The sequence below is a fragment of the Canis lupus genome, chromosome 24, assembly GCF_003254725.2.
Source record: "Canis lupus dingo isolate Sandy chromosome 24, ASM325472v2, whole genome shotgun sequence".
Taxonomy (NCBI): domain Eukaryota; kingdom Metazoa; phylum Chordata; class Mammalia; order Carnivora; family Canidae; genus Canis; species Canis lupus.
The window spans coordinates 3,566,824-3,582,846 of NC_064266.1; the positions used below are offsets into that span (position 1 = coordinate 3,566,824).

General features: G+C 43.6%; 1 protein-coding gene and 1 long non-coding RNA gene across 12 annotated transcripts in view; one reads left to right on the forward strand and one right to left on the reverse strand.

Annotated features, from left to right (window-relative positions):
• LOC112673513 (uncharacterized) overlaps positions 1-6,719 on the forward strand; it is a 53,611-nt gene extending 46,892 nt beyond the window's left edge. For 2 of the 3 annotated variants that reach the window (XR_007405440.1, XR_003144838.3), the window contains 2 exons: positions 3,249-3,629; positions 6,165-6,719. This is a non-coding gene — a long non-coding RNA (uncharacterized LOC112673513). The remainder of the gene's footprint in view (positions 1-3,248; positions 3,630-6,164) is intronic. The other variant, XR_003144839.3, reaches the window with a different exon arrangement.
• Positions 1-16,023, reverse strand: part of RIN2 (Ras and Rab interactor 2) — a 218,422-nt gene that overhangs the window by 95,325 nt on the left and 107,074 nt on the right. For 7 of the 9 annotated variants that reach the window (XM_025469145.3, XM_025469144.3, XM_049100279.1 and 4 more), the window contains one exon: positions 11,261-11,353. In XM_025469145.3, the coding sequence (XP_025324930.1) occupies positions 11,261-11,317 (57 nt within the window). In that variant the 5' untranslated portion in view covers positions 11,318-11,353. Of the gene's footprint in view, positions 1-11,260; positions 11,354-16,023 lie in introns of those variants that run through there. The other 2 variants (XM_025469149.3, XM_049100281.1) reach the window with 1 other exon arrangement.

The window sequence follows — 16,023 nt, forward strand, 5'->3', positions numbered from 1 at the left end:
CATACCCTTTTCAATTTAAAAACAATAGCCATAGGCCTCTATATGCTTGTGTGTGTCTATTGTACATATGTGATATTTTCTACCTCTGAATGGCATTAAAATTACTTTGCAAATGGCTCTATTTGACTTAAAAAGAAACACTTATAAATAAAGCATTTCTAAATCTCTGAAATATAATAGGAACTAATACTAATGTTTTTCAAGTTCATGTGGTCTACGATAATTTTCAGTAAATTAGACATACAGCTTTTAGCCTACCTAGGTTTCCTAATCAAATAAATTCATGTTATTTTTAAGAGTTGTCAGCAAAAAATAACTTGAAATAAAGACTTTGTCTAATCTTTTATAAAGCTTTTTGTGGGTAGTCTAAACATAATTGTGAAGAACAAGTAAACTGAATAGATGTAAATAAGATAAACTTTTAAAATAGTCCAGGAAAACAATTTGGACTGGATCCTGAATTCTTTTAGTTTCCTTGAAAATCTGGTTACAACTCTCCAGACTAATGTTTCCAATTTACTCCTACTGTTCTGATTTGGAATCAGTAAAAATAGAGACTGCCCTTGAATCTCCTTGGAAGGAATTAAACCAGGTCCTCCTCACTACTCAGATGGCAGCCAGACTTCAGGAACTTACACCTTGAATATAGATCTCAAAGAAGGCTCCACCTGACATCTGGCCCTGCGCAGATGATGCAAACCTCCAAATCAAATTGACAAGGAAGAGAGGCAGCTGCCATGGAGGTAGACTGCTTCCTCCCAAGACATCAGATCAAGACTTCATATTTTAACTAAACATTCTTCACTTTCTTTCCTTTACTCTGACACTGGCCTGAAAGATAATGTCAGCATCTGTATCTCCCAGGACATTGCTAATGGGGTTAAGCTTTGCCTTTCAGATTGCTGGATTTGTCATCAAAAACTCCTATGTGCCCATTAGCAGTGCCACCTTAAGGGGAAAGATTTGCACCTGTAGGGTTTGTCTTTGTCTGTGATGGTTATCATTCCCCTTGGGCCTCCTGACCCAGAGCCCTTAAACCCTTGGAATTTCCTAAGTGATAGAAATGTTAGGAGTGTCTTGTTATTCACTGCAAAGCCCCTGAGTAGCTTCAGGATGAGCCAGGGGAACCAAACCCTGTGATTAGAGTATTGGAATGGGGAAAGAAGTGGGGCTGGGGATTGAGCTAATTGCTAATGGCCAGTGATTTAATTAACCATGCCTACGTAATGAGTCTCCATTAAAAACTCTAAATGCAAGGGTTTGGGGAGCTTCTGATTGGTGAGGCTGAGAGTGGTGCATCCCAAACTCCACACAGACATAAGGTTCTGCGCTCAGGACCCTGCCAGATCTTGCCCCATGTATCTCTTCATCACTAGTTGTCCATCGGTATCCTTTATAATACATTGGTAACAGGAAATAAAGTGTTTCCCTGAGTTCTGTGAGCCCATCTAGTAAAGAACAACCTGAAGAGGGGTTGGGGGAACCACTGATTTGTAGCCAAGTTGGACAGAAGTTTGGAGAATCTGGGAGCCCACTGCTTTTTTTTTTTTTTTTTTTTTGGAGCCCACTGCTTTTGATTGGTGTTTGAAGTAGGGACAGTCTTGTGGGCCTGAGCCCTCAACCTGCGAGGTCTGTGCTTACCCGGAGTAGTTAATGTCACACTTGGATACCCAGCTGGTGTCCATAGAGAACTGGAGAATGGGCTGGTGTGGGAAAAGCCCATACATATGGTGTCAGAGTTTTGTGAACAGAGCATTTTCTTTTGACAGTAAAAGATATATTCTAAATAAAGGGCCCATGTGGAACCACTCAGTCCCCAGGTTCAGGGCAATGGTGTTTGGAGACTATCGAGAAGGTAGGATTATTTGTATCTCCACCTACTACTTCCTGACGCCCTTCCCTCTCCACTCTGGGTGATGGGTGCCCATGCTGCCTCATCCACCCACAGGGGGTCCCTAAGGTCCATCCTTTGCCTCAGAAATCCCAATTTGCTTTATTCGAACCCCCTTCTCCTCAGTGCACATGAACTCAAATTTCTTCTCTAGGCTGACTGCAGCTAGTGGTTCATAAAGTCCTAGTTTATACTAATGTGAATGACTAGTGAATCATCTGACATTCTTCCAGTTAAGTGCTACTTATTAACTCAACATGAGTCTCCAGTTGGAATTACAGGAAGGAAGGAGGGGTATTTTTGGCAAGCCATTCTCCTTTTTTTTTTTTTTTTTTTTTTTTTTTTTTTTTTTTTTTTTTTTTTTTTTTTGCCATTCTCCTTTTTAGAAGATAAGATAAAGGAGAAAGAAGACTGTATCCCATGTTAGTTCCTCTCTTGATACCTTTAACATCTGGGACAGTGGACTGTCAGCACTCCATCAGCTACACATGAGAAGTTGCTCCTAAAAGTAGCAGGAGGAGTCTCTGCAACTTAAGGTCCTTACATACCTTGGTAATCATGGCTGACCCAAGACCCTGTCTTAAGGCCTGGAGAAACTTGCCGCTCCTTTCCCTGAATATCCCTCAGTCCATCCATGGTTGGTCCTGCCTCTCAGGGCTCAGCTAGAATTCATAGAGTCTGTCACTGTTGAATGTGAGGCCCACAAAAGAAAGAGCAGCTGTGGTATCCATCTCTCCTGCACAGCCCCAGGGCCTCCTGGGGAGTCAGCAGTGTTGGGAGACTGAACTTTCCACCTGGCTGATCCTTCTCCCAGCTAACTAAATAGGAGTTCAAACTGACAGCCCTCAGGCCAAAGTCTGTGCTTAGAAGCATTTTCTTCCATCCTCACTGTACTTTTTATTTTTTATGCATTTATTTTTAAAAAAGATTTTACTTATTCATGAGAGACAAAAAAGAGAGAGGCAGAGACACAAGCAGAGGGAGAAGCAGGCTCCCCATGGTATCATGCCCTGACCCAAAGGCAGATGATCAACCACTGAGCTACCCAAGCATTCCCTCACTGTACCTTTTAATTTGGGGTTCTCTCATATTAAAATCTGGATTTCTGGCCTCTCTTGAAAAATATCAGAGGACCTACACTCGTTCTTGTGGGTCAGCATCTGGTTGAAACTGAATAAGCAGCGTCCCCCTCCCGGCAGGGCCTGGTGTTCTCCAGTCAGTTGTTTTCCCACCAAAAAACTACCTGCCCAACACCACGTAGGCCCACTCATTTCACATCACTCCTGTCATTCTGTCTGGCCCTGAAGGTTTCTGACTTTGACTAAATTATTTTCCTACATTTTTGTCTCTAAAATAGCTGGAGAACTCTGCATCCTGGTATTTACACCTTCAGATGACATCTCCTTGAGTGAAGGCTGGACTACCCGACAGGCTTCCATTGAGCAGAACACAGCAGAAGTGATGGGGCAGCACTCTCAAGATTAGGTGATAGACTCTAGCCATCATCTCTTTTGTCTTCTCCTGTATCACTCGCCTTGGGGGAAGCCAGCACCCTCAGCCTGAGGCCAGCCCTGCAGAGAGGGATGGAGACCTGCCAGGTGGCTTGGAAGTAGGGTGCCCACTGTTCAAACAGTCTGATGAGAATGCAGCCTGTCCAACAACCTGACTGCAATCTCCTAGCAACCTAGCCCTGGAAGCACTCAGTTATACAAACTTAGATTCCTGACCTGCAGAAATGGTGAGATATAGATATTCGTTGCTTTAAGTCACTGAGGTTTGAGGCAATTAGTTACATAGCAACAGATAATGCAGCTTTCACATTCTGTTCTGAAGGTGATTTTCTGCTTACCATGGAAAGAAGCTAGAAAGACTATTATCCTGTGAAATTAGGCCCCATATATTTCACCTTAGTCTGGTGAATTTGGTGACAGACACACGTGCAAGGATTTTGTCAGCCTCTGGGAGGTGACTTTAGGTGTCAGAGCAGTATCCAAAACATCATCTTAAGGCTTTAACATTATGAAAAAGAGCTCAGAAATCAGTGCTATTAATACAGACACAATTCTTCAGTGAACAGGAAATTTTTCTTCTACAGTATTTAAATCAATCAACTCAGAACAAGCTTTCCCATAGTTCTACAACCTCACTGAAGAAATTCACTCTTCAAGGTACAAATCCTGGTTGAAAAAAGCTGAGGACAAGGGAAGAGGAAGGTTGTAGAAAGGTAGGAAATAGGCTGTTTCAGCAGAATAAGAAACACTATTTAAAACTTGAAAATAGGGGCACCTGGGTGGCTCAGTGGTTGAGCATCTGCCTTCGGCTCAGGGTGTGATCCTGGGGTCCCGGGATCGAGTCCCACATCAGGCTTCCTGCGTGCAGCCTGCTTCTCTCACTGCCCGTGTCTGCCATTGTCTGTGTCTCTTGTGAATAAATAAATAAAATCTTTTAAAAAAGCCCTTGAAAATAAGGCAAAAAGGTGGGTGACGCATATCTTTTTTTTTGATAAAGTGCTTAATGCTGTGAATTTTCCTCTGTTATCTGCTTTAAGTGAATGCCACTGATTCTGACAGGTAGTGTTCTGATTTTTTTTTTTTTTGGAAATTCTATAAATCCATTTTGTATTTCCCCTTTCACCCAAGAGTTTTTTATTAGAAAGTCTTAAAATTTCCAGGTGGAAATTTTGTTTTGGTTTTTGAGCATTATGCTTGGGTATTATTTAATAAAGTCATCTAAAGGTTATTTAATTATCTGGGGGTGTGTATCTGTGTTGATTTTGCTATGTGCTAATTAGGAAGGAATTGGGCACTGGGTGGTTACATGTCAGCCTGGGGATTTCTGTTCAGGAAAAAAAAAGATTAGAAGATTAAAATTAAATAATAATAAAAATTAAATAATAAAGATTAAAAATGGTTAGAGTTTTATTGCTTGTGGGACTTTAACCAGTTTTGATTTTACCCAGTAAATTTATTACAGAAAGACTTTTTAAGTCAACTACAGATATAACACTTGTCAACGTGTTCTTTGGACCCACTTTATAGTGTTTTCTTGCTTTAATGCATGGGGTGAATAAAGCTTTGACAGATGATCATTCCACATATGAGTCTTGTTTTAACCTTCTGAAAATTATACAATGACGTGATAGTCCTTCAAATCTACATCTCCCTCCTTGGCGTCTCCCTAATAACGGAAACTCAGAGTTACAAGTAAGCCTGGAGAAATATATGGTTGAGGGGGACCAGGGAAATTTATTTCATTCTGGATTAAAAAAAAAAAAAGTTCCTTAAAGCAAGTGAGAAAGTACTGCAGCCCCAAAGGCAATATTTAATATCAGAAATGAATGGCCAGAATGTGCTAGAAAAACTACCCTATTAAACCACGAAACCCATTGCTTTTTGAAAACACAAATGGGAACTGCTGTCCACAATACAGTAAGTTTGACATTCCTAGAAAGTCATGCCCCGAGGGACTGATCTGTTTCCTGGAGGGATCTGGAGCAGATGGTGAGAGATGCACGGAGTATCCCAAAAAAGCCAAATGCTTTTCCAAAGAGGGGTCACTGTCCCCACGACCTCTCCAGAAGGAATTTCCTGGTAAATCTCACTAGAACAGGCAGGAAGGGATCAGAGTGGATCTCCCAGGAGGGGGGGAGGGGCGCGCTACCTAGGGTGGGATGCTTCAAGGGAAAGCACAACAAATGGAGGACAACTCCAATTCCCTCCTTCCCATAGGTTAACCGGCTGCAGTTCAACCTCTCTGGGCCTCAGTTTACCCATCTGTAATAGGAAGCAGTTTAGACCAGATAACATGTAATTCTTCACCGGCCACACTTAGTGACTGAGCACTCAAAATGTGGCTAGTCTGAATCGAGAGGTGCTCAGTGTAAAATATATCCTGTGTTTCAAAGACATGGTACCAAAAAAAAAAAAAAAAAAAAAAGACTGTAAAATACCTGATTAATACTTTTATATTGATTACATATTTACATGATAATATTTTAGAGGTACTAAGTTAAATAAAATAGAGTGTTAAAATCATTTTCACTTTTTTTTTTTTAAATGTGGCTACTAGAACACTTAGAAAGACCCCCGTGGCTGACTTTGTATTTCTATGGGACAGCACTGCTCTAAGGCCTCTCCAGGTATAAGTGTCCAGGAAAATAAAAGAGACACCAAATACTGACGTCAGCTCTGCTATGCAATATTAGTATGGATAATTATCAATACGTCATCTACTCCGACCGAATCTCTAATCTCTGTTTTGTTTTTTTCTGCAGTGCTTAGTCCTTTCGTGATTACAGACTGTGGCATGGTGCCTCCCTGGACGCCTAGCACGTGAGGTGATGTCTATTCACTGCTCAGCGCACAGGCTAGGAGACAAGGGCGTGGCACTCATGCCTGTGGCTTGTGAGCGTTTACAGATCCACGGGAAGATATGTTTAATGAAATTACTGACTAAACTGTGATTTTGGCTCCATCCATTATTTTTCAAGCCCTTGCTCTCTCTGTCCGCTGCCACCCAACAGTGAATTGCTGTCTTGGGCTGTGCATGCAAAGAAATGACTCTCCACATGAAGAATAGTTTGGAAACTTGAATGCTGGAAATCATGGACACCCAAGCTCTGTGGTTGTGGCAGCTCTGGATGATTAAAAATCTGCCTGCAGGGCAGCCCTGGTGGCTCGGTGGTTTAGCGGCGCCTTCAGCCCAGGGCGTGATCCTGGAGACCTGGGATCGAGTCCCATGTCGGGCTCCCAGCATGCAGCCTGTTTCTCCCTCTGCCTGTGTCTCTCTCTCTCTCTCTCTCTGATGAATAAATAAATAACATCTTAAAAAAAAATCTGCCTGCAGATGGAATTTTTGAAAAGAGAATAGTTTTTCAAATGCTGAGGAGGGATGGATACTTAGGGAGTTGGAGTCAAGGTAATCGTCACCCCTGCTTTATCTGTTTTGTAGAGTCAGGTTTTAGCAATCAGATTTCTTCAGAGCTAGTCACACTCTATTCTCTATGGTGCCAGAGAGCTCTCTCTCTTCTATGGCTTCTCTGGACTGTCTGAAAAGACGAACATGATGCACCTGTTATCCAAACTATTCCAAATGACCAAAAGAACACCTCTCAAACTTAGCCTCTGTTGCTGAGCAGGGCCCGCGCAGCCTCCAGTTGGTTTGCGAGCCCACGCTCAGGGCATCTCCTTACGAATGAGCACCTGGGAGGCACAAGACGGCAGGGTCTCTGTTGTCAAATGCATTTTCTTCCTGATCAGTTAACACAAACTGTTCCCCTGTCCCAGAGGCAAAGGGAGGCTGCGTAGCAATCACTGAGAAACAGAGAGCTCTACCAACTTGTGGTGCAGCGCAGGCTCACCCAGGCATTCCTGGAAGAAATCGGACTGTCGACGGCAATACACACTGGTCCTCTTCTGCAATTGTCCTCTGCTGTAGAGACTCCCTCTCAGGGTCAGGGACACAGTGTCAAAAGGACAGAGCAAATTGCTCATGGCAGAAGTCAAGTTATGAATGGAAGTTTACTTCCTGGTACTACAGCTAGGCCTCCTGCCACAATTTTATCTTCAGACAAAAAAAAAAAAGGGTAGATGCCAACTCAGACCATGTGAGTTCCTTTGGATAAAGTGCATTTATGTCAGCCTGGAAGGGTAGTTGGGAGCCCAGCAGGGAGAGGTGGAAAGAGAGGGGGAGGAGGAGGGATGGGCAAAGCCTGGAGTCTGGGCATTGGCAGATTTGGACCACAGGAACAGACTCAAGATGCCACAGGGGCAGGACTGGTGGCAGAAGAAGGGGGAAGCATAGCTGGAAGATCTCGAATGTCAATGTGGATGAATGGAATGGTTTGGAAACAAACAAATAAATATGTTTGGTGGTACTGCAGATAGATTACAAGCATCATCTGTGTGATTCCGCATGAACCGTAACCACCAGACATTGTCAACCACCCTACAATGCTCAATCTTTGGTAGCCAACCAAATAATCATAATATTAAGCATGTTATGAGTCATAAGAGAAAATAATGCTTTATATGAGAAGCAAATGGGGCTCTGGAATATGTAACCCAATGTGATGTTCCAGAGAAATCTTTTCTGAGAAAATGGCCTTTGGTTTGAAAGCTGAGGTTGACTCCACGGGGAGGTGGGGTAGACTTAAATTTTGGAATGACTCTCTTATGCTATTGCCATGCTGATCTTCACATTTACTAGAGATGTCCTATGAACAGATAGGACACTTTCATGAAGTGTGAGCATACTTGGTTACATTCTTGAGTCACAGCTGAATTTCACATGCATATTATCCATTTCTTGTTGATTAGGGCTCATTTAATTCTGTGTAAAGTGCAGATAATTGGAAAACAACCACCAGACCTCTTTTTCATCATTATCTTCCCCTATCTAATTTGTGTTCTTAAACCAGAGTTGCTAACCACTGGTGGCAAGCTTTGATTTGTGGTTTCCTGTCTATCGTGGCTCACGGAAATGACTCAGATAAGTTGCAAGACACAAGGGTGCCTTACCTCACCTTCTGAGATAATATGGAGTCAACTTCATCTCTCAAATCAAAGGACACTTCTTCAGGGAAGATTTACCTGGAATATTCTCAGAGGTACATATTCTTTTGCTTCTCACATGAAGCATTGCTGTCTCTTTTGATATTATTATGTGTTTAGCATTGTGATTATTTGATCAAGGCATTTATTTTTCATTTACCAGACTGAAAGCTCCATGGAGTCAGGGATGACTTCTGATTGAAATTTCCCTAGTGACTAGTACAGAGCCTGGCTGATCTCAGGTGCTTGATAAATGTGAATCGAAATGAAGCATGAAAAGTGAAAGAAGAGCCAGTGGGTGCCAGAAGGTGTTGAGCAACAAACCATCCCAGCAAACTGATCTCTATGTTAGCATTTTTAAGATGAACCTCCAAAGAGTCAGCATTAAATGTCCAAAGGGCAGCTGACTTCATCCTTACTGATAACTACATGCCTAAATTATGAAATCATCAATAATAACTAACAATATTTATTTACTTAATATTATAATAACTAATAATAATAGTATTCTATCATTAATGATAGAAGAGCCATAGTAAAGAATAACAACGTCTAGAAAGAAAAGAAGTACAAAGTAACTACACCATTTACTTGGAATATGTAACTTAAGCAAACTAAACAATTTAAGCACTGGGGAAAAAAAAAAAAAAAAAGGAGAAAGACAACACCAAATCCAGTAGAACAAGCCATGTTGCCAGCCATTTCCTCAAGGGCATTTGACTCAAGGAAGATGAAACAGGACTTGTTCTCAAGGGAGTCAGGCAGGCCTCTCACCTCTTGCCTGATTGATTCTTTCACAGGACATAGCCCAGAAATATAAGTTAACTGTTACCTGCTGTCCAATGGGGGGAAAAAAAAGAATTAAAGTTTCCCCCAGAACTGCAGGACACACTGGCTACCATGGACTTAACAGGTAATATTGAGTCCAATGTGGACCCTCTCTCAGGAATTTTCAAAGGCGATTTTGATCATACTCAATTTTCTCCTTTGGTTTTGACTATAAAATCCAACTGCTATGTAAGATTTCAGGCCCACCGTACTTCCTGAGCAAAGGGTGGTAGTTACACAGCCAATAGTTATGCTGATGTAGACAGTGCTTTAGGTTAAGGGATGGGCTTGTCCCTTCTACCAGGATGAAATAAGTATCTCCACATATGGGATTCAGGAACTGGAGATGAATCAGGAGCCTGGTGGTTTTAATAGCTGGTCTACAGGGGACCTGAAGAGCTTCTCGTCTGGCTCAAATGGGTGGATGATGTACAGGTTTGATTCACACTTGAGTAAATGGATCAAGAATGGAGACTGATAAGTCCACATCACATAACTATGAGGATGAAGAATTGAGACCATCTGTGTTAACATAACTATTTCTTCCAGGGTATTCTTGCTCAGGATATTAAGGCTTTAAACTAATAAATCACTTTGCTGTTTGCTGCAGGAAATTCCTACAAAACAATTTGTCCTGGCAAACACTATGCTTACCTGGGAAAAGCCTGCTTATCAAACAATAGTTAACTCACCAAGACTCTATTCAAGACCAGTTTCTTGCTGCATCCAGCAATCCTGAACCATGATGTCACATACTCTGCTGAAATCTAATCATTTCTCTCTTCAAAAATGCAGCTCAAAGGGTTAGCATCCAGACCCATAGACCCTATAAAGATGCCTCCTGTGCTCCCACTTGCACCCCAGTGGGACTGTATTGTGGTAATGTCTGTCATTACTGTAGTCAGCTTATTGAATTTAGCTTTACTATATCAACAGGCTCTTCTGATGGGTTTTTTTTTTAGTCCAAAATTGATGCAATAAATCAGGTTTAGTCTTTTGCAAATGAGAAGCATATAAATGCAAGTTAATACAAACTTACAACTCATCAGGATGGAATAATCAGTAAACATTGTCAGTTTTCCTCATTAACTAAAAGGCTTCTATATCATTCCTCCTTTGAGGAAAAAGGTCTGGTGTTTGAACACCTGCCTATGACAGATGTCAAATGTACCTTTTACCTCCATTTTGTAGTCATTTACATGATTCTGTGTTTACCAAATTTTGTACAATGAGTATGCATTACTTTAAGGGTGAAAGGATACAAAGTAAAAGCCATAAAGAGGAAATGAATGCCCAAGTGCAAATTTGAAATGACCACGGAGTCTTAATTTGCAACATACACACAGAGTACATCAAACACCCACTGAGAATCTTATCTCACTCACTAAGCTAGCAAGGTGCTTTTAACCCATTAACATCAATATGCAAATTGGAAAGTGGTACAGTTTTAATCATGCTGCTTTTGGTTCTCTCTTGCCTGATCACAAGAGGCCCCTTGGTATTTGATAAAATACACCAGCTAATAACGTTCAATCAGTCTAGGGTGAGACCCAGGAATCTGTTTTACTGTTGTTAATTTGTAATGAGGACTTAAGTGACTCATACAATCAAGCAGAGTGTAAAACACACTTGCCTATAGCACCAATTCACTGGACTGCAAATTCGGCTTCTATCATAAAACCATCCAGCAGCAAAAGAACAGCTGAGCAGTTGACAAAGATCGCCTTGATTGTTTTACACAGGGTGGCATCTCGCAGCTCTTGGGTCCTGGGCCTATCTTGGAAGCACTAAGTCACAAAACCTCCAACCTACTGTAAACTATAAAACCCCATAACAGCTCGCAGCTGGGCTCAGGCAAGCTCCCACCGCTGCCCCTCCCCCCCAGAGCTGGCTCAGAGCAGGCTTCCCTCCACTCCACAGCTCCCCATGCAGCCCTGCAAAGTGAGTGAGTCTGCCCATTAGCAATCCCCCAATCAAGGCTTCCTTTTACCTTAAAGAAACTTCCACGCTTGTCCAGACCGCGGGCGCCCATGGTCCAAGCTGACATCTCCCCCAGCGACACTCTACTGCACGCCCGGGACTCCTGAAGGTAGAGACATTATTAATGGTTAGTCCAGCCTGTAGGAAATTCCTTTCTAAGCCACAGAACACTCACAACAACGGTCCTGCCAAGATCTTTTTCCGTCAACAACACAGTGCCATTTATTTCCCACCAAAGCCCTTCCATCCCCTTTCAGGCTGATTTCCTGCCCCAGACAGCACAGTCCCTAGCCTGCGCCCCACCTCGCTGCCCCACCTCCCGCTCCTCAGCTGACGCACAAGGTCTCTGGCACTGCGGAAAGTATAATGATTGCTTTGTGTGTTTGCTTGACCTCACGCTCGAGTCCTAAAGGGACCGATATTAGATGTCACCGTAATCTGCTCTGAAGCTTATGGACTTAATGTGGCTCAACACAGAGGGAAGGCAGAAGAATGAGGCCCTGCATGTCCCAGGAAATCCTGCTGGAATGGGATGAGGTCATCATCAGCTCTGCTAGCCCTCTCCCCCAGGCAAGGTCAACACAAGGGCACTGGGAAGAAATCCCTTTATTTTCTCCTTAGAAATCAGAGATGGGGATGAAATCCTGTTGTCCCCATTGACAGAGATGAGTCTGCGTAAGGAAGAGCCCGGAAACAGCTCCATGATAACCCAAGGTGGGGGGCAGGGCACTTTGGAATGCACAGAAAAATGTAAAGGCATGATATGATTCTGAATCATAACTGTGGCCATTTCAGCTTGGAATTTCCCTCACTTGAGCATCAAACCCCAATAATCCTCCCTCTTGGCTACAAAGCCTTCAGTGTCCACGTCTAAGTAAAATACATACACACCCAGGCAGCTGGCCGCATCCCAGGCAGTGTGCATCGAGAACCTAGGTAGCATTCCTGAACCTTCCTTACCCAGGGAGACTGGGCCAGGAACAAAACTGTTTGCCCACTCACGATCTCTTCCGCTCACCACAACATGCCCACAATAAAGCTCGTCCTGATTATGACCAACACGGTGTAAGGACAGTAAAGTGAAAACACGTCATACCACATCAAGGAATATTAAAAGGGGTTCAACTGCGGGGGTGGGGGTGGGGAGGCACCAAAGCCACGGTCACTGCTGCCAGTTTGCTAAAGCTGTCTCATTATGCGCTAGGAGACAGGGAGCCAGCAGCTCCAAGGGACTTGTCAACAAGTGTTAAAGTGTAATTACTTAGCAGAGAACTACATGTGCATTAGCGAGCAATGCTCTTTGGAAAGAGGCTCATTTTGGCCCTAAAATTGGCCTCTGTGTTCCCATCCACCGCGGGCTCCACTGATCTGTGGAATCCCATCTAGGGAGATAATAATGCAGTGCACACCCATCCCTCTTTCCTGAACCTTCACCTATATTAGTGAAGGTTCAGTCACTTTAAAGGTTTGGAGGTGCCTTCCCTGTGTTTCTCTCCACTTGCTATCCCTCTGGGATGAAGGCCAACACTCTAAAGCCTCCTGAGAAGACTGGTGAGCTTTCCTTTGCAATTCTGCTGACCTCAGAGCATTAGGTTCTCGGACTCAGCAGCTGAAAGCAGCCCCAGCTCCCAGGCCTTTGAAGTTCATCGCATATTAGCAAAATCCACAGATTGGAGCGACTCCAGAAGGAAAACATAGTGCTGTGTTCAGAACCAAGAGGGGAATAGGAGCCACACTGTAACCTTGGGGAGCAAATGATTAACTTTCCATGTGGAAGCACACACATCAACAAAGGACGCCTCTCAAAACCAAGCCTCATATGTAATTCTTTTCCTTTCAGGCATTTTCTCGGCAAAGGATTTGACATCATACAGCAGGGGAGGAGCTGCCTGGCCAGAACCAAGATTTCATTCCTCATCCAGGCCTAAGTCTCTTTGTTCTGTTCCGAAGATTTCCACAAACCCCTTCTGATGAGCCATGACAGGCAGGGAATTTTGCCTATAGAGACGGAGCAGCTTGGATTCCAGAAGTTTACCAGTTTAATTAGCTTGCCTGAAAATTGCGTGCCTGCGCTTCAACCTCCGATGGTCCTCGGTGGAACATCCAGTTTGGATTCTGTGCATGCGAAGCAGATAGACCCATCACATTTCTTCAAGAAAATGCAGGCTGCCTCCCTCCTTCTTCAAAGGGCTGCTCTAGGAGGGAGGTGACAGCAGGCAACAAGAGCAGGTGGCCAAGCGCAACAGTGGGTCCTTCCCGTTAAATAAAATCTAAGCAGACAGTGCTTTCCTGATTGTTCTCATTGAAAAAAATAAAAAAACCTCTCAAGGACCCCAAAGAAGTTCTGGTGTAAGGTCCTTCCTGTTGTAGCAACAGTTTCCTTCCTAAACCATAACCTCTAATGTGTTAACTTAAAATGGACAGAAATTGAAGCTAACTTAAAGGGATAACTTCTTTCTATTCATGGTTCCACACCCCTTTCTGCCCCGAGGTATTACACCAGCAATTTAGTCCTAAAACCATCCCAGTAACAGGCTAGACAGAGAAACCAAAGGGGGGCGGGGGGGAGGGCAGTAGTTTTAAGAGGTTGTAAAATTCCTCCAGATTTATATGTTGGGAGCTTGCTCCTTTCCTGGTAAAGTGGATTCTTGAAAAATGAGCCCATTGTGTCCATCCAGTGGATCTTTCCAGATGCTAGCTTTAGCTAGCAAAAAACAAAACAAAACAAAACAAAACTTCCCAAAAACAACAAAAAAGTAAGTGTGGGGGGGAAGCCCTAATGGGACACTGTAAACATTTGGGAGCTGCCAAGCCTTTTCAATAACACCACCGAAGGAATGTAAACGAAGCGAGTGGCTCCAGAAAGCTAAAGGACAAAGGCAGGAAGTGAATATCCCTCCCAGAAAACACCAGCCTCCACCACTTGGGAGTAAACCTAGCTGTGGCTTTTCGTGTGGCCCCAGGAGCCACTGCTGATGTGAAGGTCTGTCCTGAATTTTCAGCATAAAGGACTCACTGAGCAACCTGGCCACGCCTGGTCCGGCTGTGGAGCCCATTCTACCGAGAGCCTCCGAGGACAGCCACTGAGGCCCCGCCGCCCAGACCCTGGCTGCAGGCTGGCCACAGGGAGACAGACGGACACCTAGTGGCTAGCTTCCAGGTCACTGATCAGCGGGGCTGGGCTGAGACCCTGGCACTCTTGCAGCTTTTGCGCTACTGGGCCACAGGCCAGATCTTGCCAAGACAGGAGGGACCGTGGTGTAGCCACCTTCCTCCCATGCTCTCCTCTCCCCCCTCCATTTATTTAGTCAAACCACCCTTCCTCCTTATTGGCCTCAGGTCACAAGTGCAGACTCACAGGAGAAGCAGAAGGACACTTGCACTGGCATCCACTACTCACAATTAGAAGAGGCTTCACCTATTCAAGGCATGGGTTTGCAGCGCCGAGCCACTCTGACAGGTGGCCGCAAAAGCCTTCTAACCACTACCTTTCTTCTTCTCCTTCCTAGCAGCTGCATGAGACGAGGCAAAGTGGACTTCAGCTCTTGGTAAACAGATCTCGTTATTATAATTATTTTACAGCCAAACTGACTGAAGAAGGATAAAGTGACTCACCCCTGGGGATCCGTCAAGTCAAGGCCAATCCTGAGAAGTGCACATCACCTTTCTGCCCAGTTCCTTTAAGTGGCTCTGATGACGGCAGGTCTGCCTTGTGAATGCTTTTCGTCGTTACTAAGAGGTAGAAGCCAGTGGGGCGGCTCTGTGTCTGGATCCAGGGAAGGTCTCTGAATATTTCCATAATTATCTTTGTATTACCACGGATTTTACAAGCTGGACAGAAAAACTCTATTCCAGGCTCTGGGTTGACCAATCAAATTACGTGAATTTTTTTCAACCTATGTGAATTTTTAAAAAATGTTTTTCCTTTAAGCATTTTTTCCCTTGTATCACTGTCCAGCACTGATTTTCCCTCAGTTGACAGTCAAACTTTTTTATTAAACAGTTTTAAGATTATGATATTTTTTCATTGAAAAGGGAAACTAGTTTGTGAGAAGAAATCAAAAGCAAAATACTATACTCCCCATCCTCTTACTAATCACTGTATTTTTATTCTTTCATTTTTTAAAAAGATTTATTTATTTATTTGAGAGAGAGAGAGAGAGAGAGCACACAAGCACGGGGGGTGGAAGGGGGCAGAGGGAGAGGGGGACAGAGAAATCTCAAAGCAGATTCCCCTCTCAGCACGGAGCCCAATGCAGAGCTCAATCTCAGGACCCTGAGATCATGACCTGAGCCAAAATCAAGGGTTGGATGCTTAACTGACTGAGTCACCCAGGTACCCCTAATAACTGTGTTTTTAAATAAAATGGGGGGCAATGTTCAATACCTCAATTTTCCCAAAAGTAGCCAAGCATCATAAAATAATTTTCTTCCTTCCTTCCTTCCTTCCTTCCTTCCTTCCTTCCTTCCTTCCTTCCTTCCTTCTTCCTTCCTTCCTTCCTTCCTTCCTTCCTTCCTTCCTTCCTTCCTTCCTTCCTTCCTTCCTTCCTTCCTTCTTTCCTTTCTTTCTTTCTTTCTTTCTTTTTTTTTTAAAGCAAGGTGCATTTCTGTCACTTGTAAGACCAGCCTGACAATGAGACTAATTTCACTGAAGGTCAAGCCCTTCCATCCTTGGAAAACTGGTGCCTCACAGAGCCTCTCGCAATATCCACACTGCATTAGTTTTGCTGGTGCTCACATGGTCAAGGTGTGGACACTTGCACCAATGGCAAT